The sequence below is a fragment of the Oncorhynchus tshawytscha genome, linkage group LG06 (genome assembly GCF_018296145.1).
Source record: "Oncorhynchus tshawytscha isolate Ot180627B linkage group LG06, Otsh_v2.0, whole genome shotgun sequence".
NCBI lineage: Eukaryota > Metazoa > Chordata > Actinopteri > Salmoniformes > Salmonidae > Oncorhynchus > Oncorhynchus tshawytscha.
In genome coordinates this window covers 41,347,967-41,372,484 of record NC_056434.1, presented here as the reverse complement: position 1 = coordinate 41,372,484, position 24,518 = coordinate 41,347,967, and the positions used below count along the sequence as shown (strand labels likewise).

Sequence of the window (24,518 nt, the reverse complement as noted above, 5' to 3'; positions counted from 1 at the left end):
CCACATATCTGTTTGTACTCTTGCCAACTCCATGTTTGGCTTGACAATGAGTAACAAGGAGTTTGCGTGATAGCACGAACAGATCTGGGGCCAGGCTGGTGGACATCCATGTGGTGTGCGTCTACAACTATACATTCCCAGTACTCACGGCTGTCCCTCTGGGGTGTTCTCTGGTATGGAAATGGCGTAGGATGCCTTGGTGAACTGTGGTGTTCTGGGTCCTGCTATGACTGACACCATGGCCGGAGCACTGCGACTGCCAAGCCTGTCAAAGGCCACCACACTCAGCAGATACTCCCTGTCTATCTGCAGGGGGAGACCTGTGGTCAAGATGTGACCACTCTTCTTGTCCACCGCAAAGCAGCCATTACCACCTGTAAGTTACAATCAGTCAATACATATATTGATTTATTAATCAATTACTCAATCAGATGTATTTGTAAAGCCACTTTTACATCCCAATGTGCATTTAGAATAACCTGTACAGTACAATAGTACATTATTAGTAGAGTAGAGTATAGCTTTATTGTTATAGAAGCCTCTACATCACATTTTAGCTACAGTAGAGTACAGTACAGAACAGTCAAGCAAGGGAGACAGATGGATAGACTGAACATACTGGGGATAATCTACCCATTTTATATGCATTCATATATACAGAAGTACACATGTACAGTTGAGTATAACAGAGTACAGAACAGGACAGTCAAGCAAGGGAGACAGATGGAGAGACTGAACATATACTGAGGATCTTTAAAAAAAAAAAAAACTTTTAATTAATACACAGTAGCAACATTCTTGTCTTGTCTCGTTGCTCTATAAAGTGTGTTGTGTCATGGATGTGAAAGGCACGTTAGACTTGACTTGATTTTACACGACTAGATGAATAGACTGAAGATAATGTTTCCATCCAAATGTATTCACAGTAGCAACATCCTGGTCCTAGTCTTGTCCAACAACTGTAAACCCTGGCACGTACAGTACGGTACAGTAAGTCTACCAACACCCCACTCTATAGAATGAGGTCAAATGGAAGTTAGCAGACCTCGCTGGTGCCCAAGACCCGGGCTATCATCCTCTTTGGATGTAGTTAAACCTATGGGATCATTGAAGGATTAAATACAAATGCTCATGTTTAAAAAATCTGATTAAAAAAATTCTTAGCAGGTGGTTGTTGATTTCCATTTAGCTTGTACCACTTGGGGATCATGTGATGTCGGTGCTTAGTTACCATTCATCTTCAACATCTGTTTGAGGAGAATGAGGAACAAGAAGGGGGTCAATCCACTCAAAAAGTGGTACTAGTGGGTTTGAATACTGCTGGACCAGGGTTTTATCTGCGTCAGTGGTAGTGCACTGAGTTAATGCAGGTCATAGAAGAGTCGCAGACGGATTGTGATCCTATGGAACAAGATTAGCCCACCCCCAGTCCCTGATATATCAACAAACCAGACCCCCCCCACACACACACACTCCCCCTCAGCAGGGGCTCCACAGATGTAGCAGATCTTTTGGCTGGCCCGCTGTGTGCGTACGAGCGCGCATCTCTTTCTTACCATCAGCCAGGAAGTATTCCACCTCGCCGCTACTGCCCTCATCCCCGTCGAGAGCATGGAGCGGGTACACCAGCTCCCCAGGGGGGGCCTCGGGCGACACCACTGCCAGGTAGGGGTAAGGCTCCATGGCCCACTCGGGGACGTTGTCGTTGACATCTGTCACCCTCAGCTTCACCTTGGTCAGGTACCAGTCAGGCCCTGGGAAGAAGTTAGATAGTCAATAGAAGAGAATACACATGGAATACTGCCTGTTTCTATGACACAAGGCCAAATTTCTGTAATACCCAAACCAAACAAAGATTCTATGATGTTAGAAAAAGACCAATCACATTAATGAACAATGATGGAAAGCTACTTGCATCCATCTTTGCAGAAAGACTTAAAAAAGGTCTTGATCAAATCATTGATGATACCCAGTCTGGTTTTATGAAGGGCAGACATAAAGTGGGGCAAAACGTATTTAGTCAGCCACCAATTGTGCATGTTCTCCCACTTAACAAGATGAGAGAGGCCTGTAATTTTCATCATAGGTACACTTCAACTATGACAGACAAAATGGGGAGAAAAAATCCAGAAAATCACATTGTAGGATTTTTTATGAATTTATTTGCAAATTATGGTGGAAAATAAGTATTTGGTCACCTACAAACAAGCAAGATTTCTGGCTCTCAAAGACCTGTAACTTCTTCTTTAAGAGGCTCCTCTGTCCTCCACTCGTTACCTGTAATAATGGCACCTGTTTGAACTTGTTATCAGTATAAAAGACACCTGTCCATAACCTCAAACAGTCACACTCCAAACTCCACTATGGCCAAGACCAAAGAGCTGTCAAAGGACACCAGAAACAAAATTGTAGACCTGCACCAGGCTGGGAAGACTGAATCTGCAATAGGTAAGCAGCTTGGTTTGAAGAAATCAACTGTGGGAGCATTTATTAGGAAATGGAAGACATACAAGACCACTGATAATCTCCCTCGATCTGGGGCTCCACGCAAGATTTCACCCCGTGGGGTCAAAATGATCACAAGAACGGTGAGCAAAAATCCCAGAAAGACCAGTAACAAAGCCTACCATCAGTAACACACTACGCCACCAGGGACTCAAATCCTGCAGTGCCAGACGTGTCCCCCTGCTTAAGCCAGTACATGACCAGGCCCGTCTGAAGTTTGCTAGAGAGCATTTGGATGATCCAGAAGAAGATTGGGAGAATGTCATATGGTCAGAAGAAACCAAAATATAAAACTTAACTCGTCGTGTTTGGAGGACAAAGAATGCTGAGTTGCATCCAAATAACACCATACCTACTGTGAAGCATGGTGGTGGAAACATCATGCTTTGGGGCTGTTTTTCTGCAATGGGACCAGGACGACTGATCCGTGTAAAGGAAATAATGAATGGGGCCATGTATCGTGAGATTTTGAGTGAAAACCTCCTTCCATCAGCAAGGGCATTGAAGATGAAACATGGCTGGGTCTTTCAGCATGACAATGATCCCAAACACACCGCCCGGGCAACGAAGGAGTGGCTTCGTAAGAAGCATTTCAAGGTCCTGGAGTGGCCTAGCCAGTCTCCAGATCTCAACCCCATAGAAAATCTTTGGAGGGAGTTGAAAGTCCGTGTCGCCCAGCAACAGCCCCAAAACATCACTGCTCTAGAGGAGATCTGCATGGAGGAATGGGCCAAAATACCAGCAACAGTGTGTGAAAACCTTGTGAAGACTTACAGAAAACGTTTGACCTCTGTCATTGCCAACAAAGGGTACAGTGCCTTGCGAAAGTATTCGGCCCCCTTGAACTTTGCGACCTTTTGCCACATTTCAGGCTTCAAACATAAAGATATAAAACTGTATTTTTTTGTGAAGAATCAACAACAAGTGGGACACAATCATGAAGTGGAACGACATTTATTGGATATTTCAAACTTTTTTAACAAATCAAAAACTGAAGAATTGGGCGTGCAAAATTATTCAACCCCTTAACTTTCAGTGCAGCAAACTCTCTCCAGAAGTTCAGTGAGGATCTCTGAATGATCCAATGTTGACCTAAATGACTAATGATGATAAATACAATCCACCTGTGTGTAATCAAGTCTCCGTATAAATGCACCTGCACTGTGATAGTCTCAGAGGTCCGTTAAAAGCGCAGAGAGCATCATGAAGAACAAGGAACACACCAGGCAGGTCCGAGATACTGTTGTGAAGAAGTTTAAAGCCGGATTTGGATACAAAAAGATTTCCCAAGCTTTAAACATCCCAAGGAGCACTGTGCAAGCGATAATATTGAAATGGAAGGAGTATCAGACCACTGCAAATCTACCAAGACCTGGCCGTCCCTCTAAACTTTCAGCTCATACAAGGAGAAGACTGATCAGAGATGCAGCCAAGAGGCCCATGATCACTCTGGATGAACTGCAGAGATCTACAGCTGAGGTGGGAGACTCTGTCCATAGGACAACAATCAGTCGTATATTGCACAAATCTGACCTTTATGGAAGAGTGGCAAGAAGAAAGCCATTTGTTAAAGATATTCATAAAAAGTGTCATTTAAAGTTTGCCACAAGCCACCTGGGAGACACACCAAACATGTGGAAGAAGGTGCTCTGGTCAGATGAAACCAAAATTGAACTTTTTGGCAACAATGCAAAACGTTATGTTTGGCGTAAAAGCAACACAGCGCATCACCCTGAACACACCATCCCCACTGTCAAACATGGTGGTGGCAGCATCATGGTTTGGGCCTGCTTTTCTTCAGCAGGGACAGGGAAGATGGTTAAAATTGATGGGAAGATGGATGGAGCCAAATACAGGACCATTCTGGAAGAAAACCTGATGGAGTCTGCAAAAGACCTGAGACTGGGACGGAGATTTGTCTTCCAACAAGACACTGATCCAAAACATAAAGCAAAATCTATAATGGAATGGTTCAAAAATAAACATATCCAGGTGTTAGAATGGCCAAGTCAAAGTCCAGACCTGAATCCAATCGAGAATCTGTGGAAGGAACTGAAAACTGCTGTTCACAAATGCTCTCCATCCAACCTCACTGAGCTGGAGCTGTTTTGCAAGGAGGAATGGGAAAACATTTCAGTCTCTCGATGTGCAAAACTGATAGAGACATACCCCAAGTGACTTACAGCTGTAATCGCAGCAAAAGGTGGAGCTACAAAGTATTAACTTAAGGGGGCTGAATAATTTTGCACGCCCAATTTTTCAGTTTTTGATTTGTTAAAAAAGTTTGAAATATCCAATAAATGTCGTTCAACTTCATGATTGTGTCCCACTTGTTGTTGATTCTTCACAAAAAAATACAGTTTTATATCTTTATGTTTGAAACCTGAAATGTGGCAAAAGGTCGCAAAGTTCAAGGGGGCCGAATACTTTCGCAAGGCACTGTATATAACAAAGTATTGAGAAACTTTTGTTATTGACCAAATACTAATTTTCCACCATAATTTGCTAATCAATTCATTAAAAATCCTACAATGTGATTTTCAGGATTTTTTTTCTCATTTTGTCTGTCATAGTTGAAGTGAACCTATGATGAAAATGACACGCCTCTCATCTTTTTAAGTGGGAGAACTTGCACAATTGGTGGCTGACTAAATACTTTTTTGCCCCACTGTATATGTAATAATATTCGACTAGTATTGGACTTGATAGACTACAATGAGCACATTATGGAAGATAACTTTATTTTATTTGTAGACTTTTACAAGGCATTTGATAAAGTTGAATATTATTTTCTTTTTGAGACTCTTTGATTTTTTGGTTTTGGTCAATATTTTCAAAGTGTAATTAAGACACTACAATAATAGTAACAGCTCTGTTAAATTATCCCACGGAACTTACAAAGATTTGACATTAGACATGGGATTAAACAAGGATGCACAATTTCTCCTTTCTTATTTTTATTGGTCACAAGTTATGGCACTTCATATAAATAAGGATAGTTTTAGGGGTATTCAGATACAAGACAAAGAGATCAAATGTTCACAATTGGCTGAAGACACCACCACTTTTTGAAAGACCATAATGAAGTCAAGAAAGCTATTGAGTGTATTAATGACTTCTCACATGTATCAGGTTTATCTCTGAATATTAGGAAATGTGAATTATTTGCATTGAAAAGATGTGACTTAAACTCATTATGTAATATCCCTGTAAAAGATGTGATCACATATCTTGGTATTAAAGTTGGCAAAGATCAGAAAGAAAGGGCCAACTTAAATTTCTCTCCTATTGTAGAGAAAATTGGAAAGAGATTTTACTCCTGGTTATTAAGAGATATTTCTTTATCTGGACGAGTACTTTTATCAAAATCTGAAGGTCTGTCCAGATGAGTTTATACCTCCCTTGCCTTGGATGTTCCTCTGTCAGTAACTAAAATGGTTGATACTAAATTATTTAACTTCATAAGTAGGAATAAACCTCGTTATTTTAGAAAAGCGGTAATATGTAGCACCCAAGGTGAGGGAGGGTAGAATGCTCTGAATTTTAAAACCTCTAATATAATATTTAAGATTAAATGGATACAAAACTATTTAAGAAATAAGGATTGCATTTGGAATATCATCCCTAATTTAATATTCCAGCAAATTGGTGGTCTAGAATTCTTACTCAAATGCAACTTTGATGTGGGTAAAATCCTTATGTACAACCTCATGTACAACACAATTTTCCCCTCATAGGTATACAATCTGGAATAATAAAGACATAACATACAAAAACAAGTCTTTGTTTCTCCAGAACTGGTTTGACAACAACATGATTTGGTTTAAACAATTATTGAATAATGATGGACAACTATATGATTATCCAGAATTTATGAGAACATACAATGTTACATTCACTCCTGAGGAGTATCAAATAGTTGTTAGAGCTGTCCCTCAAGGTGATATTCTTCTTTCAGGAGAATATAACAATACTCCAAGTGCAACTGTTGAGGATTTTGTAGCCTCAATACAACTAGAAGGAATTGACATTTTAAACTATAAGTGTAATAACATGTATATAAGGAAACTATGTCAAAATGTTACTATTCCCTCTGCTAAAATGTACTGGAATGCAGCCCTAGGACAAGTGAACTGGAACTAAGTTGCGTTGTTATCTGGTAAATATTGTATATCAAATAAGGTGAAAGAAGTATCATACAAACTCATTTATAGAATCTACCCTGTAAAGACCTTTATTATACACAGATTTAAAATAGCTATTGATAACAAATGTGTATTTTGTGATTGTGACCTATTTATTTTTGGACTGTTCTTATGTCAGAAGATTTTGGTGTGAGTTAGAAGATTTATTTTAAAAGAAACAACTATTAATGTTAATTTGAAAGACACTGATATTATGTTTTATTTTGAACCAAATGATATGGACCCTGATTTAACTTTCATTGTTAATTTGTTTATCTTTCATGGAAGATTCTTTGTCCATAAAAGGAGGTGGGTGTCACGTTCTGACCTTAGTTCTGTTATTATATCTTTGTTTTAGTATGGTCAGGCCGTGAGTTGGGTGGGCAGTCTATGTTTGTTTTTCTATGTTGGTTTTTGACGTCGGCCTAGTATGGTTCTCAATCAGAGGCAGCTGTCAATTGTTGTCCCTGATTGAGAATCATACTTAGGCAGCCTGTTTTCCCACTATGGGTTGTGGGTAGTTATTTTCTGTTCTGTATTTTGTTGCACCGTTCAGGACTGTTCGTTTGTCGTGTATTGTTTTTGTTTAAGTATTCATTCTTTATTAAATGACAATGAATACTTACCACGCTGCACCTTGGTCCTCTCTTTCTCCCGACGACAGCCGTTACAGTGGGCAGAGAACAAACCCCTCTTCACATTATTTAAGATATTATTTTGAAATTATCCGTATGTACTCTTGTTTGTCTATTTCTTTTTTTGTATTTGTTGTGTTCATAATAAAAAACATTTTTAAAAAAGAAAGGGAATACTGTACTTCCTACTTTACTTCCTTATTATGGGTACACTCAAAACGGTCACTAATCCACCCATCATAGAGAAATTGACGGGGATTCCCATTCCAATCATTCTAAATCTCACCAAAATGAGTGCAGTCTGATTAGGGTTAAATAACAACAATATCACTCATACCATTCTCTAAGGGATTCTTGCCCTACATGACTGAAGGCTTTTATGGGATTGCAAGATGTCACAATTCCACCAGGGTGAGGAGGCTTTTTACCACCCCAGGAGAGATGCCAGCCCAGCAGACTTCCAGACACCCTGCCTCCCCTGGGAGAGTAGCCCAGCCAGGCGACAGATGATCTTCCCTGGCCCAGCAAAGCCTCTGTGATCACTCAGGAGCATGGAGATAACGCCACATAACCAAATGCGCATTGTCACCTGCCCACTGCTACTGCCATGCTCCTGCCACACTGTAGTGAATAAGAAGATTCCTGCAATCCAATTATCACCTGCTCTCTCACCGCAGCAGGGAGGAATACGGAGTGAGTGAGTGAGAGAGAGAGAAAGAGAGAGACAGACAGACAGACAGCGAGAGACTGCGAGAGAGAGAGACAGAGAGACAGGCAGAGAGAGTGACAGAGAGAGAGAGAGAGAGAGAGAGAGAGAGAAGCATGATGCAGATGTGAAGGGGTCTGAAGAAGCTCATTGTTCAGAGCTGAAACTGAGACTAGACAGACCAGCACATTCAAACAATGGGTACGCTGAATATAGAATCAAGGATGCTAAGCCATTGTCAGGAAATTCAACTGTTTGAAGGCTCAGCACTTTTTACAGATATTGAGACATAAGACTAGGATATTGACATATTGACGGTCTCCTCAGTTGTTCTTTGTTTCACCTTAGCGAGGTTAGGTAGCTATATTCCCACCCAAGTTTCCTTGACGTCAAAGGAGACAGAGGATTTGGCTAAAACCTATTAACGGCACTCCTACAGTATGTCTGACTTCGGGCTATAAACGTGCCTCCTGCTCTTTGACAATCTAAACAACTGATGCATTAAGTAAACAGGAAGTAGCTACTGTCTCTCACCATCACTGGTGAAAATGACAATTAACCATAGTAGTTACACAGAGAGTACAAAACATTAAGAACACCTGCTCTTTCCATGACAGGCTGACCAGGTGAATCCAGGTGAAAGCTGTCATCCCTTATTGATGCCACTTGTTAAATCCACTTCAATCAGTGTAGATGAAGGGGAGGAGACAGGTTAGGTGCTAAGCGTACCGGTTTGTGTCAAGAACTACAGTTTCCTGTGTGTATCAAGAATGGTCCACCACCCAATGGACATCCAGCCAATTTGACACATCTGTGAGTCAACATGGGCCAGCATCCATGCGGAACGCTTTCGACACCCTGTAGAGTCCATGTCCCGACGAATTGAGGCTGTTCCCGAGAGCAAAACGGGGGAATGCAACTCAATATTAGGAAGGTGTTTTATACACTCAGTGCATATGTCACCGAAACTGACATATTAGTTATATGTCCCTTGTAGTGACATATTAGTTATGTCACTATAATGACATTTCAACTAAGTCTTTTTACTGTATGATCAATTTATATTCTATGATGTCAAATTACAGTGCACCAAAAATAACCAATATTTCTCACATTGTAATACACCTTGACATATGAGAGTCAATACGGTTTTATCTGTGGGGTTGCACAAATCAAATAAATGCTGAAAATGTTTTTAAAAACCAATTTCCCATTTCTTTACCAGGCTTAGGTTTAGCTGGCCTGTGTTCTGTGAGAAGCAGAATGCTCTGCACCCCGAGTAGCTAGCTGAGGAGTGTTCTCTACTGAAACACAATAGCTCTAACCTGTGTGACAGCTCATAAACGGATTGTTAGAGGTATAATAGAACAGAGGCAGAGGCTAGAGGAGAGAATTCATCTGGCTTTGCTAGCCTCACTTTGAAGTCTGTTTGTGGGGAAAAGTTCTCATGGAACAGGCGATAGCTCATTTGGATAACCGGGACAGTGTCATGGGGGCAGAGAAACCTATCAACGTTCAGATTTCAAGTTTGATTTGGCACATGCACAAGAACAGTGACATGATTAACTTGCAAGCCCTACCGAACAGTGCAGTATTCAATATCAAATTAGTATAACTAATAGACATTTTAAAGTATCTGTGGAAATGTCGACAGAGGCAGTTTGCGCCAGCTACTGCTCTGTAAAAAATACATTAAAAAATGAATGTATTTTGAGTGATGATGACAGATATGTATTTGTTATAGAAGGTCTAAGAGGCACTCTACCAAGGACAAATCACTTAAGATTTAGTTCAATAGTGTTATTTTGTGACAAGCGAGGGGAGAAAAGGCCGTGCTCTTGCAGGTTTGTGCCTTTCCCAGGCATGTCTCTTAGCTAATGGCGGTGATGATTTTGCAAGGCCAGTTTAATTAGTTTGTTATGGAGCGTCTAATCAGAGCCAAGGCACATGATTACAGACCATCAGGACTAGAATGGTAATGAAGAGCTTGTCAAAGCCGACGTGTGTGTGAGAGGCTCCTATGATCTATGGAGCTACAAAAGGAGCATTGATAAAAACACCCAGGCTGAAACTGGTCTGACAGTGTCACACCTGACTGACACCAAGTGCTTTGATCAAATGACTGTGAGAGGAATCAATTAAGCCTCCTCTGAATTTAAAAAGCCTATACAAAATATTTACTGTAGGTCAATTTGATGAATACGGTATGTTTAAGCAATAAGTCCCGAGGGGGTGTGGTATATGGCCAATATACCACAGCTAAGGCCTGTATCTAGGCACTCCGCGTTGCGTCGTGCTTAAGAACAGCCCTTAGCCGTGGTATATTGACCATATACCACACCCCCTCGGGTCTTATTGCTTAAGTATCTAATATCTAATTTAGCATCTGCTAAATGGCTGTAATGAAATGTAATGTGATAAATTGGATAGAAGGAGTCATTGTGTGCTGTTCCCTCCCCTGTATCCCTGCAGGGATGTTGTTGTCACTTTCTGCTGGTAATCCTCTCCTTGGGTAGTAGCTATATAGCATAAAGGCTTGCTGGTATAAAACGTTTTCTCAAGTACTTTTCTCATAGACCGCCCACGGTACGAGAGCATGGGGGGATAATGTGTGTGTGTGTGTGTGTGTGTGTGTGTGTGTGTGTGTGTGTGTGTGTGTGTGTGTGTGTGTGTGTGTGTGTGTGTGTGTGTGTGTGTGTGTGTGTGTGTGTGTGTGTGTGTGTGTGTGTGTGTGTGTGTGTGTGTGTGTGTGTGCGCGTGCGTGTATCTTGATGTGTACGTGTTCATTTGTGCATATTATGTGCAATGCACAGCAGAGAAGCGTAAGAGAACAGGGCAGTACAGGGGGAACAGTACAGCCTAAGCAGTCTATGGCACTACAGTGGCTACACATAACAAAATACTGCATGACAAAGCCTTCACGCACCAGGGATCTGTGCATAGTACACAATGCAGAACAGTAAATAAGAGAACTGTATTGAGATATAACATCTAATTCATTTAAAAAGCTTTACATAATACGGATCCCATGCGGAATTGCCTGCTGCTTCTTCGAGCCCATTGTGGGAAAATAAGACATGCAACAAGTAAACTGAGTTTACAAAGCATTAGGAACACCTTCTCTTTCCATGACACTGACCAGGTGGATTTAGGTGAACGCTATGATCTCTTATTGATGTCACCTGTTAAATCCACTTCAAATCAGTGTAGATGAAGGGGAGGAGGAAGGTTAATCAAGGATTTTTAATCCTTGAGACAATTGAGACAAAGATTGTGTGTGTATGCCATTCAGAAAGTGCCTTTGAACGGGGTATGGTAGCAGGTAGGTGCCAGGCGCACCAGTTTGAGTGTGTCAAGAACTGCAATGCTGCATAACAGTTTCCCGTGTGTATCAAGAATGATCCATCACCCAAAGGATATCCAGCCAGCTTGACACAACTGTGGGAAGCATTGGCGTTAACATGGGCCAGCATCCCTGTGGAACGCTATCGACACCTTGTAGAGTCGAATTGAGGCTGTTCTGAAGGCAAAAAAGGGTGGCATACGCAATATTAGGAAGGTGTTCCTAATGTTTTGTACACTCCGTCTATTTCAATTGGGTACCAAATGAATATAAATACCCGATGGCACAACATACCTTTGAGACGTGCTTTTTAGCAGTCCATGGGTCTAAAATGGATTTCAGCGCAGCAGGGAGGTATGCAGACAGGAACCACATGTTTTCAGTGTTAATAAAGGGCCCCTTTTTGAAATCCCCCCACTGTGAGCCTAAAGCAAGGTGAGTCCGGACCGGTCAGCATAGGATCAACACACTGAAAGCTGAGACGACTGAAATCTATTAACTGGAAGATCCATCCTCTGCACACTCTGTACTGTAGAGGCTCAAGGATTCTGAGATTCGGGGACACACAGAGATCCACAGACACATACACACTCACTAACCGTAATCAATTGCACCCATGCACACACACAAACAAACACACATGTACGCATGCACACAGACACATACACACACACCAATTAAATGCATAGTACTGCTGACTAGGTGGCAGGGAATTTAATCTAAATACCTTCACGCTTGTGCTCCCAAGTGGTGCAGCGGTCTAAGACACTGCATCTCATTGCAAGAGGTGTCACTGCAGAACCTGGTTCAAATCAAGGCTGCATTCCATCTGGCTGTGATTGGGAGTCCCATCGGGCGGCACACAATTGGCCCAGCATCGTCTGGGTTTGGTCGGGGTAGGCCGTCATTGTAAATAAGAATTTGTTCTTAACTGACTTGCCTAATTAAATATGGAATATATCACTACACTATCTTCTATGAATCTAATGTAAAGTCATAAATATTCTTTAGGCTTATCCTTCTCTCTTTATGTAGGCTGTCTTTACTGTAGTATGTTGAGAGGAGAATGGACACTAGCAGTAAGGTGATAGTAGTACTCCTCAGGCTCTCTCATCCCTCCAGCTGTTAACACCACACTGGGCCTGAGGTGGATTGGGAACAATGGCGAGTTCGTAGAAGCACTATTCAACTCTAAGAAAAGACTCTGAAAACCACTTCCCAACTTCACAACAGAGAGCCAGCAGAGGATTGCGGCTATAAGGAGTCATCTCTCTCTCTCTCTCTCGCTCTCTCGCTCTAGCTACCCTGCACTCCTCTCGCTCTCTCTCTCCCTCTCTCGCTCTCTCTCTCTAGTTTCTCTCCACTTCTCTCGCTCTAGCTTCTCTGCACTCCTCTCTCTCTCTCTCTCCCTCTTTCTCTCTCTCTCTCGCTCTAGTTTCTCTCCACTTCTCTTGCTCTCTCTCTTGCTCTCTCTCTCTCTCTCTCTAGTTTCTCTCTACCCATCTCTCCCTCTCTCTCTCTCTCTCTAGTTTCTCTCCACTTCTCTCGCTCTCTCTTGCTCTCTCGCTCTCTCCCTCTCTCTTGCTCTCTCTCTCTCCCTCTCTCTTGCTCTCTCTCGCTTTCTCTCTCTCCATATTTCCTGCTAGCTATTCCCCTTTCTAACCAGAACCAGGGCTATTGTTCATATACCCATTCATCTCTATCTGTTGCTGTCAGTTGGTGTTAGAGGCTTTCAGAAGGATCTCGCTCTCTGTGCTGTGGCATTGCTGCTGTGGTGAAGGGAGGAAGGGGTAATTTCTGTGTTATGATGGTGGTGGTAGCTACAGAAAGATAGTGATGAGTATGGGGCCAATTTGGAGGCTCCACTCTCAGCAGTGTCCTCGGGCCTAGAATGGGATCATATTGGAGAGTAATGGGGTTGCTCGAAAAGCAGATGTGGCCTATCTGGAACTCTCTGGAACTCTCTCACCTCTGAGTCACTGAGGCAGGCTATGCTTCTACCAAACCAACACAACACAACAGGCTCTAGCTAGCATGTTCTGCCTTAATCTCGGAAACACAGAACCAAAATATTCTGTAAATGCATCAGCTAGTCACAGATGTTGGGAGAGACTTTCCACGTAATTTCAATGATATGACATAGATGTTGAATTGACATCTGTGGCCAGTGGGTAGTTCTGCTTCTACCTAACCAACACAACAGCTGCTAGCTAGCATGCTTTACCAAACCAAGAAAATGGATTGCTAGCTAATATCTATACCTTTGGACTGTGCCAGGTAGAGAGAAAAGAGCTGTTTAGTCCAACAAGAACTAAGTAGCTAACTATTAGCTCGTAGCTAACTTGAGCTACGCACCTAACTCAATATTTCCATAGACATCTCCCACTGACATCAGTGCAAGACTTCTGTTACTCAGAGGTTGTAATTCCGCACACTTATCTCAAGTTAGGATTTGGGACCTGAGCATCTTCATGGTGACTATCAGATAGATACATCACTTAGAGTCTATCCTGATTCTGTTTGTGCTATTATGCCAACTCCTTGTCATGCCAAACAATGGAGCTGTCATTGGCAAGAGCACCAACAGATCTGGGACCAGGTTACCTTGAATCCTATTAAACTAAGTCAAGTGATGACTATGAGGCCAAACTGTTTAAAGACCCATCTTCTCACTCCTCACCAGAGGGGGCTGCTGAGGGGAGAACGGCTCATAATAATGTCTGGAACAGAGCAAATTGGAATGGAATCAAACACCAGGTTTGATACCATTCCACTCATTCCACTCCAGCCATTACCACGAGCCTGTCCTCCCCAATTAAGGTGTCACCAACCTCCTGTGCTCCTTAATGGTGTGTGAAATTATTTCTGCTTTACTCATTATATGACTTGGAATGCATGATAGCTACACATTTATGGGGGCTGCTAGCGGATTAATTCAATTTCCCATTCACACACGCTCATTATCAAGCCCACTGTAACCCTGCTGAGGAAGACAGTGAGGCTGAGCAACACTCTGTGCCTAAATGGCACCCTGTTCCCTATATAGTATAATTATTTTGACAAGTGCTCCAAAAGTAGTGCACTACATAGGGAATAGGCTGCCATTTTGGACGCACACTATAACTATCTTTGACTTAATAATATACGCTGAGCATGCAAAACATTAAGGACACCTTTGTCGTGTCTAAGTGATATGGTATGCTATTCCATAAAATAACTTATCCGTAATTAATATTACCTGATTGAGCTAATCATGTAAATGTAAATAACTAGAGAGTCGGGGCACCACAAAATAATATTTATAGAGCTATCTTCCGAATAAACTCTTAAAGACCTAGTAATATTTTACATCAATAGCAGTCAACATTAATCATCACTTTAATTCAGTCTCATCTGAAAGTTGTAAATTCTTGGTTATCGTCACGAACCCTGGCTAACAAGTTGAATCAGCAATACAAAATTGGGTTTAATTATTTATTTACTAAATACCTAACTAATCACACAGAATTACACATACACATAATTAAATCATAACTTGATTACAAATTACGTCATAAAGGAAAACGTCCCTAGCGGGCGGAATAGATATGACAACTTGTTACACAAAAAGAATGGGGGACACAGGGAGAAGCTGTGCTATCGTAAATACAGTATCTTATGCATTCTAAATTACCGCCCATTTGGAAAAGGAAAATGCAATAAATATTTACTCTGAGCTTCCGTAGGTTGGTGGTAGATGGAAGGCCATGTTGCCAAACCGAGTCCTTTGTCCTTTGAAGAATGTCTCTGGTTGTCAATTGGATACGTTGTAGTAACGTTGTTGTGTGATAGATGGGATACTCTGTCTGTTCCTTCCTAACCCTCGTTTACAGCTGCTGTTGCTAACTCAACGGCTAGGAGGTATCACTTCTGTAGTGAATAAGAGTTCAAAGTTCATACCATTCGCAACCAAAGCTCATGCTGATGTTGGCTTCGTTCTGTAGTTATTATCTGAACCATTCTGACATCGGACCGTCGTCCTCACATCCTCGGAACAGGAGGTTATATTGTCGTCAAGGCTTTATATAGGAAGGGAGAAAAGGGGTGTGTTTCATAGTTTACAACCTATGTCTCTTCAGTGGACGGGCCACTGACTCGGGCCTAATTCACTCATGAAAACCCAAATCTCACATTTCAGAAGCTAAAATCACATTTCATCCCATCACAAATAATTTCATATTCAAACATTTAAATTCAACAACAATTCCATGTGAATCCGATAACTCTGATGTGTAGACTTTCCACTGTAGAGTTTATGTCATCTTATCATTGATGAGAATGTCTCAGATGACAACCGAACTGACATAATATTCATTAAGTACCACCGCATACTGTATGTTCAATTGGTCGGATTACCAGAATATAGTTAATTTCTCCCCACCTTCTGATGTTCCCAGAATCTCTATGTTAACCAAGGTGTTTGCAAATGTAACATCAGTAGGGTATACAGAGGAAATCTGGGGGAAGAGATATTTATGACTGTCATAAACCCACCCCCAACAACCTCAATTCGTCGGGGCATGGACTTTACAAGTTGTCGAAAGTGTTCCACAGGGATTCTGGCGCATGTTGACTCCAATGCTTCCCACAGATGTGTCAAGTTGGCTGGATGTCCTTTGGGTGGTGGACCATTCTTGATACATACAGGAAACTGTTGAGCATGAAAAACCCAACAGCGTTGCAGTTCTCTACACAAACCGGTGCACCTGGCTAGGGATGGTAAGGTGAGCATATTACTGCCACACCGGCAGTCATGAGTCATGACCGCAGGCAAATTCCTTGTGACTGTTTAGTCACTGTAACTAGGCTTCTCTAGGCTCTGATGCTGCTGATGGTCATTGGTAGCCTACCAAACTTGCTAACTGTCTGGTACTCAGCACTCTATTGTCTGACATAAATGCAAATGTAATGGAAAATCTAATCAAACACTTAATGAGAGCCCATGAGCTCATGTTGCGCAACATTTCTATAGGCTATTCAATTGTGTGAGAAACAAGAGTTTTGATGGCCTTTATTAAAAATAGAAGGATAAGCTTTCTATAGGCAAGGTCTACTTCAGTATATTTATTTCTCAACTTTCCTAATATTAAGCATTTTTTAAACACATCATGTAGCCTAGCCCATGGGACTATATGTTTTGATAAGGTTTGTATCACAACTAAAGTGGCCACATAACTTCTTAAAATTAAGCACATGAATCTGCTTTACAAGGGGTGTAGAGCCTAACTGCTATACATACATAAGCAGAGCGTGAGTTTCAAGTTTGGGGAAGATCATTTTCACCATAAAAATGCACCTTTATAATAAAAGCATTACATGCATAATCACATTTGAGGTCACTTTTGAGCATGGTGTTTTCTCACAAATGTATTGCATTTTGGAACATTCACGCGTATAGCATTGTGTGCGCATTGCTGAGCTTATAATGTGAAGAAATAGCCTAATAGTTTAGCAACATTTTAAACCAAACGTTCTGATCTGTTCAATCAGCCTCATTGCTTTAAAAAAAAAAATGTTGATGTGAGTGGTTATCTTAATTTGGGATCTGTCGCATCCCACAACTGTCCATGACTATCTTTGGAATATTTCTTTCTCGCACAGAAGGACAAGTTGACCAATAGAATAGGTCAAATTTTGTACTATGGAGGGTAGTAGATTGACATAGACTAGTGCTTTTACTGTTCGTTAGGCCTACTCATCTAGTTGGCTGACGAAAAGTAAATGTGGACAGTTCTTCCAGTATCTTCAATATGTGCCTTGGAATTGGATAAGTGGGACGAGCACAGTTACGTCCCCAAGATGCCCGTGAGAAGAACACGACCACGTGACAGGCATTTGCTAATAATAATTGAGATACCTGAGAGAACCATGTGAGTGAGAGGTGCTTCAGAACACGCAGCCCTGAGAAAGAAATTATAATTATTATATTCAGTAAAACGGTCACTGGCTGCAAAAGGCATGTATTTTAGGGTGCATTACGGCCACACTAGGGGGGATTCCGACAGGAAATTCGAGGCATTATCAATTGCTTGTCAAATTGTGAATGACAGACTGATGAAGTGTGTGCAGTTCGTGCGAGAAACGAAGCAGAGCTCATCCGTTTCATGACATGTTTTTCAAATCATCATTAGAGTCGCATCATGCAGCCATAGAATGTATTAAAAATCAAAACATACAGTGCCCTTCTGAAAGTGTTCAGATCCCTTGACTTTTTCCACATTTTGTTACGTTACAGCCTTATTCTAAAATGGATAACTTTTTTTTAAAAATCCTCAGCAATCTACACACAATACCCCGTGATGACAAAGCGAAAACAGGTTTTTAGAAATGGTTGCAAATGTATTAAAAATAAAAAACAGAAATACCTTATTTACATAAGTATTCAGAGCCTTTGCTATGAGACTACAAAATGAGCTCAGTTGCATCATGTTTCCATTGATCATCCTTGAGCTGTTTCTCAAATCAAATCAAAGTTTATTTGTCACGTGCGGCGAATACAACACCTTCCAGTGAAATGCTTACTTACAGGCTCTAACCAATAGTGCGAAAAAAAGGTGTGGTGTGTGTGTGCGTGTGTGTGTAGGTAGGTAAGTAAAGAAATAAAACAACAGTAAAAAGACATTTGAAAATAACAGTAGCAAGGCTATATACAGACACAGGTTAGTCAGGGTTATTGAGGTAGTACGTACATGTAGGTATGGTTAAAGTGACTATGCATATATGATGAACAGAGAGTAGCAGTAGCGTAGAAAGAGGGGTTGGCGGATGGTGGGACACAATGCAGATAGCCTGGTTAGCCAATGTGCGGGAGCACTAGTTGGTCGGCCCAATTGAGGTAGTATGTACATGAAAGTATAGTTAACTTCTCTAGGGTAGGGGGCAGCATTTGGAATTTTGGATGAAAAGCATGCCCAAATTAAACTGCCTTCTACTCAGGCCCAGAAGATAGGATATGCATATAATTAGTAGATTTGGACAGAAAACACTCTAAAGTTTCCGGAACTGTTAAAATTATGTCTGTGGGTATAACAGAACTGATTTGTCAGGCGAAAACCTTTGGCAGGCGAAAACCTACTTCAATTCGGGAAGTAGGATCTTTTTTTTGTAGTTTTCTATTCAATGCCATTACAGTAGCCATTGACTTAGGACTCAAATTGCATTTCCTATGCCTTCCACAAGATGTCAACAGAAAATGTTTCAGGCTTGTATTCTGATAAATGAGGGAGTAAGAGCAGTCTGAATGAGTGGACCCTGCCGTGTAACAGAGCTTTTTCATGTGCGCGACCGAGAGAGTGCCTTTCTTGTTGACCTTCGATATTGACGACGTTATTGTCCGGTTGAAATACTATCGATTATTTAGGCTAAAAACAATGAAGATCATCAAAGTTAAGTGATTAATTTTATCTTTATTTCTGACTTGTGTAACTCTTCTACTTGGCTGGTTACTGTTTGTAATGATTTGTCTGCGGGGCTATGTTCTCAAATAATTGTAAGGTTTGCTTTCGCCGTAAAGCATTTTAAAAATCTGACACCGTGGTTGGATTCACAAGAAGTTAATCTTTAAACCTATGTAAAATAGTTGTATCTTTTCTGAATTTTATCATGAGTATTTCTGTATTTGAATTTGGCGCTCTGCAGTCTCACTGGATGTTGGCCAGGTGTGACTTTGTCAATTTTTAGGGCCTCCCTCTGACACCGCCTGGTGCCGTACCAGTTGCCGTACCAGGCAGTGATGCAACCGGTCAGGATGCTCTCGATGTTGAAGCTGTAGAACCTTTTGAGGATCTCAGGACCCATTCCAAATCTTTTTAGTTTCCTGAGGGGGAATAGGCTTTGTTGTGCCCTCTTCATGACTGTCTTGGTGTGTTGGACCATGATAGTTTGTTGTTGATGTGGACACCAAGGAACTTGAAGCTCTCAACCTGCTCCACTACAGCCCCGTCGATGAGAATGGGGGCGTGCTCGGTCCTCCTTTTCCTGTAGTCCACAATCATCTCCTTAGTCTTGGTTACGTTGAGGGATAGGTTGTTATTCTGGCACCACCTGGCCAGTTCTCTGACCTCCTCCCTGTAGGCTGTCTCGTCGTTATCGGTGATCAGGCCTACCACTGTCGTGCCGTCTGCAAACTTAATGATGGTGTTATGGTCGTGCCTGGCCATGCAGTCGTGGGTGAACAGGGAGTACAGGAGGGGACTGAGCACGCACCTCTGGGGAGCTCCAGTGCCCTTTAGCTCAGTGCGAATGTTGCCTGTAATCCATGGCTTCTGGTTGGGGTATGTTCGTACAGTCACTGTGGGGACGACGTCCTCAATGCACTTATTGATAAAGCCAGTGACTGATGTGGTGTATTCCTCAATGTCATCGGAAGAATCCCGGAACACGTTCCAGTCTGTGATAGCAAAACAGTCCTGTAGTTTAGCATCTGCTTCACTTTTATAGACCGAGTCAGTGGTGCTTCCTGCTTTAATTTTTGCTTGTAAGCAGGAATCAGGAGGATAGAGTTGTGGTCGGATTTACCAAATGGAGGTTGAGGGAGAGCTTTGTACTTGTCTCTTTGTGTGGAGTACAGGTGATCTCGATTTTTTTCCCTTTGGTTGGACATTTAACATGTTGATAGAGATTTGGCAGAACTGATTTAAGTTTCCCTGCATTAAAGTCTCTGACCACTAAGAGCGCCACCTCTGTGTGAATGGTTTCCTGTTTGCTTATTTCCTTATATAGCTGACTGAGTGTGGTCTTAGTGCCAGCATCTGTTTGTGGTGGTAAATAAACAGCCACGAAAAGTATAGATGAAAACTCTCTAGGCAAGTAGTGTGGCCTGCAATTTATCACAATATACTCTACCTCTGGCAAGCTAAATCTAGAGACTTCCTTAGATTTCGTGCACAAGCTGTTGTTTACAAATATGCACAGACCGCCCCCCACCCCCTCCTCCTACCGGAGTGTGCTGTTCTATCTTGCCGGTGCAGCGTATAACCCACTAGCTGAATATCCATGTCGTCATTCAGCTACGATTCCGTGAAACATAGAATATTACTGGTTTTGATGTCCCATTGGTAGGATATTCGTGATCGTACCTCGTCTAATTTATTGTCCGATGATTGCACGTTGGCGAGTAATATTGACGGTAACGGCAGCTTTCCTACTCGCCTTCTCTGGGTCCTGACAAGGCATCCGGCTCTTCGTCCTCTGTACCTGCATCACTTCCTCTTGCAATTAACTGGGATGTCGGCCCTGCCGGGTGTTTGGAGAATATCATGTGAGTCTTGCTTGTTGTTGAAAAAATCGTTGTCTAATCCGAGGTGAGTGATCGCTGTCCTGATATCCAGAAGCTCTTTTCTGCCGTAAGATACGTTATAGAAACATTATGTACAAAATAAGTTACAAATAACGCCAAAAAACCCCACATAATAGCACAATTGGTTGGGCGCCCGTAAAACTGCTGGCATTTCTTCCAGCGCCATTTCTACAACTTGATTGGAGTCCACCTGTGGTAAATTCAATTGATTGGACATGATTTGGAAAGGCACACACCTGTCTATGTAAGGTCCCACAGTTGACAGTGCATGTCAGAGCAAAAACCAAGCCATGAGGTCAAAGGAACTGTCCATAAAGCTCTGCGACAGACAGGGTACCAAAACATTTCTGCAGCACTGAAGGTCCCCAAGAACACAGTGGCCTCCATCATTCTTAAATGGAAGACGTTTGGAACCACCAAGACTCTTCCTAGAGCTGGCCGCCCGTCCAAACTGAGCAATTGGGGGAGAAGGGCCTTGGTCAGTGACCAAGAACACAATGGTCACTCTGACAGATCTCTAGAGTTCCTCTGTGGAGATGGAAGAACCTTCCAGAAGGACAACCATCTCTGCAGCACTCCACCAATTAGACTTTTATAGTTGAGTGGCCAGACCGAAGCCACTCCTCAGTAAAAGGCACATGACAGCCTGCTTGGAATTTGACAAAAGGAACCTTAAGACTCTCAAACCATGAGAAACAAGCTTCTCTGGTCTGATGAAACCAAGATTGAACTCTTTGGCCTGAATGCCAAGTGTCACATCTGGAGGAAACCTGGCACCATCCCTACGGTGAAGCATGGTAGTGGCAGCATCATGCTTTTGGGATGTTTTTCAGCGGCAGGGACTGGGAGACTAGTCAGGATCGAGTAAAAGATTAACAAAGCAAAGTACAGAGAGATCCTTGATGAAAACCTGCTCCAGAGTACTCAGGACCTCCGGCTGGGGCGTAGGTTCACCTTCCAACAGGACAACAAACCTAAGCACACAGTCAAGACTGGAGAGACCTGAAAATAGCTGTGCATGAATGCTCCCCATCCAACCTAACAGAGCTTGTGAGGATCTGCAGAGAAGAAACTCCCCAAATACAGGTGTGCCAAGCTTGTAGCGTCATACCCAAGAAGACTCAGTGCTTCAACAAAGTTCTGAGTAAAGGGTCTGAATACTTATGTAAATGTGATATTTGTTTATTTTTTTTTTGAATAAATTAGCAAATTTTATAAAACCCTTTTTTTTTTAAATTATTTGACATTATGGAGTATTGTGTGTAGATTAATGAGTGAATTTTTTTTTTAATACATTATAGAACAAGGCTGTAATGTAACAACATTTGGGAAAAGTCAAGTGGTCTGAATACTTTCCGTTGTGATACAGCCCAAAGTCTGTATCACAACTAAAGTTGCATAAATAACTCCAAATTAAGCATATAGGAGGACCTGTTTCTATGTTAACCGCTCGACACAAAATAGTTGCATGTGCGCACTTCCTTGGAAAACGCTTGGGGAAAATATCCTTTCTATTTTATTCAGCTGTGTTCAATTGTATTCTTCATGATATAAAATAATGCCCTGGAATTCTAAGCAAATTGTGTCTGCTAAATGAACTAGTGTATCCCTCAGCCATATGGCATAGCCAGATCAGGACCTAACATAAGGACAGCTCAGAGGATGCTATTCTGTTCTTCTGAAATAGACTACATTCTCTTCATATCATGTTTCTTTAGACCTATCTAAAATAAATAATGGATTTATTGCGAAGGTGTAGGCTATATTACATGGATTTATTAGACTTTTTAAATTGTAGATATTCCAAAGGTCTGCATCAGTGGCTTGTAAGGTTTGTGTGGAAGCCAGGAGATGCTAAATGAGTTTGTTAATTAACAGTCAATCACCGTGAGACCAGCAGTTATTTCCTTGACAATCACCGGCTGACAAAATTTCCTGACCGTTACAGCCCTACACCTGGCACTTACCACCATACCTGTTCAAAGGCACTTCAATATTTTGCCTTGCCCATTCACCCTCTGAATGGCACACATACACAATCCATGTCTCAATTGTCTCATGGCTTAATAATCCTTCTTTAACCTGTCTCCTCCCCTTCACCTACACTGATTGAAGTGGATTTAACAAGTGACATCAATAAGGGATTATAGCTTTCACCTGGATTCACCTGGTCAGTCTGTCATGGAAAGAGCAGGTGTTCTTAATGTTTTGTACAGTCAATGTAGTGCACCACTACTGGAGCTCAATCAGAGCTCCATAACTCTTGCTCCTCTATCCCTCTCTCCATTTCCCAGCATGGTGGTGATTGATGGGGGTGTCTAGGAAGCCCAGTCGCCTCCCCAGCCCAGAGTGTACAGGGCCAGGCAGGAGCCACTGAAGAGCCATGCAGGCTTAATGGGAAAACAGTAAGAGTATGGCCCGAGACAGTGTTAATCTATCACCAACACCTGAATCTGGGTTGACGTTGTTGACTGTGCCACGGTAGGAGAGATTCTAAGGACCAATCATTATTGGGCCTGTTGTTGTTGTACTGCATATAAGGAAGAATGTTGAGTCCAACACTGCATAGTATATAATGACATGGCACAATTGAATTGATTGGTATGCAAGAGTATACACAGAACTAGAATGTGTCGGAGCTGTGGAATAATGCTGTTGTCCTCTCATCCCTTTCAATGCCTCACATAGCTCAAAAACACACACACACACACACACACACACACTATCTATACTCCCCTCCCACACACACACACATTAAGACAGCAGCATGTGTAGAAGTGTTATTAATGGTTAAAGGAGAGGATAAACCTCCCCATTTTCTGAGTGTAATCCAGTGAACAGCCTGTGCTGTGGAACATCATCGCCTCTCACACATCCAAATCTGCATTAGCAGGAAGCCAGCGAGATTAATTCAGATCAATGCTCATCACACAGTGGGAGAGCGAGGGGGAAGTATTAACAACCAACTTTTAACACCCCTGATCACTAACTTGTATGATTACATTAGTGTGACATAAAAAATACAAATAAATCTATGATTCTCTTATTTACATGGTAAATATTAATATTATGAGTTAATTCCCCAAATCTATGATTATCATGTATCTCATAGTACAATATTGATGCACTAATAGGGGTGTGTAATGGACTAAAATGTAAATGCATCTCGTATTTACTTTTTAATATTGACACGTATTATTATTTTATTAAGGACCATAAAATGTTTACCAACTAAATTAAGGATTTGACTGATGCAGTCAATGCTACGCACCAGAGAAACCCATCATAAGCAACTTAACATGCATTCATGCAATTAATGATTCAGATCGGTTGATTAAAATGCAATCGCTCTAGCTTCCTGGGACACAAAGGACACAATAATTAAACGCTACACATCTTGTGAAATAGTCACAATGCGAAACAATTTCAACCTCTCAACAATGTTGACATAAAGAAAAAAGTACATTTAAATGGCTTCTCGTGGTTTCTATCCTGAGCTTAGTTGTACTGTGTGTGTGTGTGTGTGTGTGTGTGTGACCTCTAGCATTACTAATGACTCCAGCATCATCACTATCCCATTCTCCTTCTCAGTGCACCAGACTGTGTCCTTATTAGTCCACAGCATTAAGCCGGACCCCCACACTGACAATAGGGAGAGGACCACATCCATTAGTTCCATAGAGAAGTTCACATGCGATGAGAACATTGCAGAGACACACGGTGAAACTGGGAACAAAGCACACTGAGGAGGTAGTCGGACCACAGACACGGAAACCATAACAGAAGCATATAATATGTGCTCCAACTG

The 24,518-nt window shown here is 41.8% G+C and overlaps 1 protein-coding gene across 1 annotated transcript in view; it reads right to left on the bottom strand.

The window, feature by feature from the left end:
- LOC112253481 (neural-cadherin-like) overlaps window positions 1-24,518 on the bottom strand; it is a 107,678-nt gene that overhangs the window by 74,768 nt on the left and 8,392 nt on the right. The window contains exons 2-3 of the mRNA XM_042322757.1: window positions 1,557-1,754; window positions 149-374 (exon numbers count right to left, since the gene is read on the bottom strand). Of these exons, the coding sequence (XP_042178691.1) occupies window positions 149-374; window positions 1,557-1,754 (424 nt within the window). The remainder of the gene's footprint in view (window positions 1-148; window positions 375-1,556; window positions 1,755-24,518) is intronic.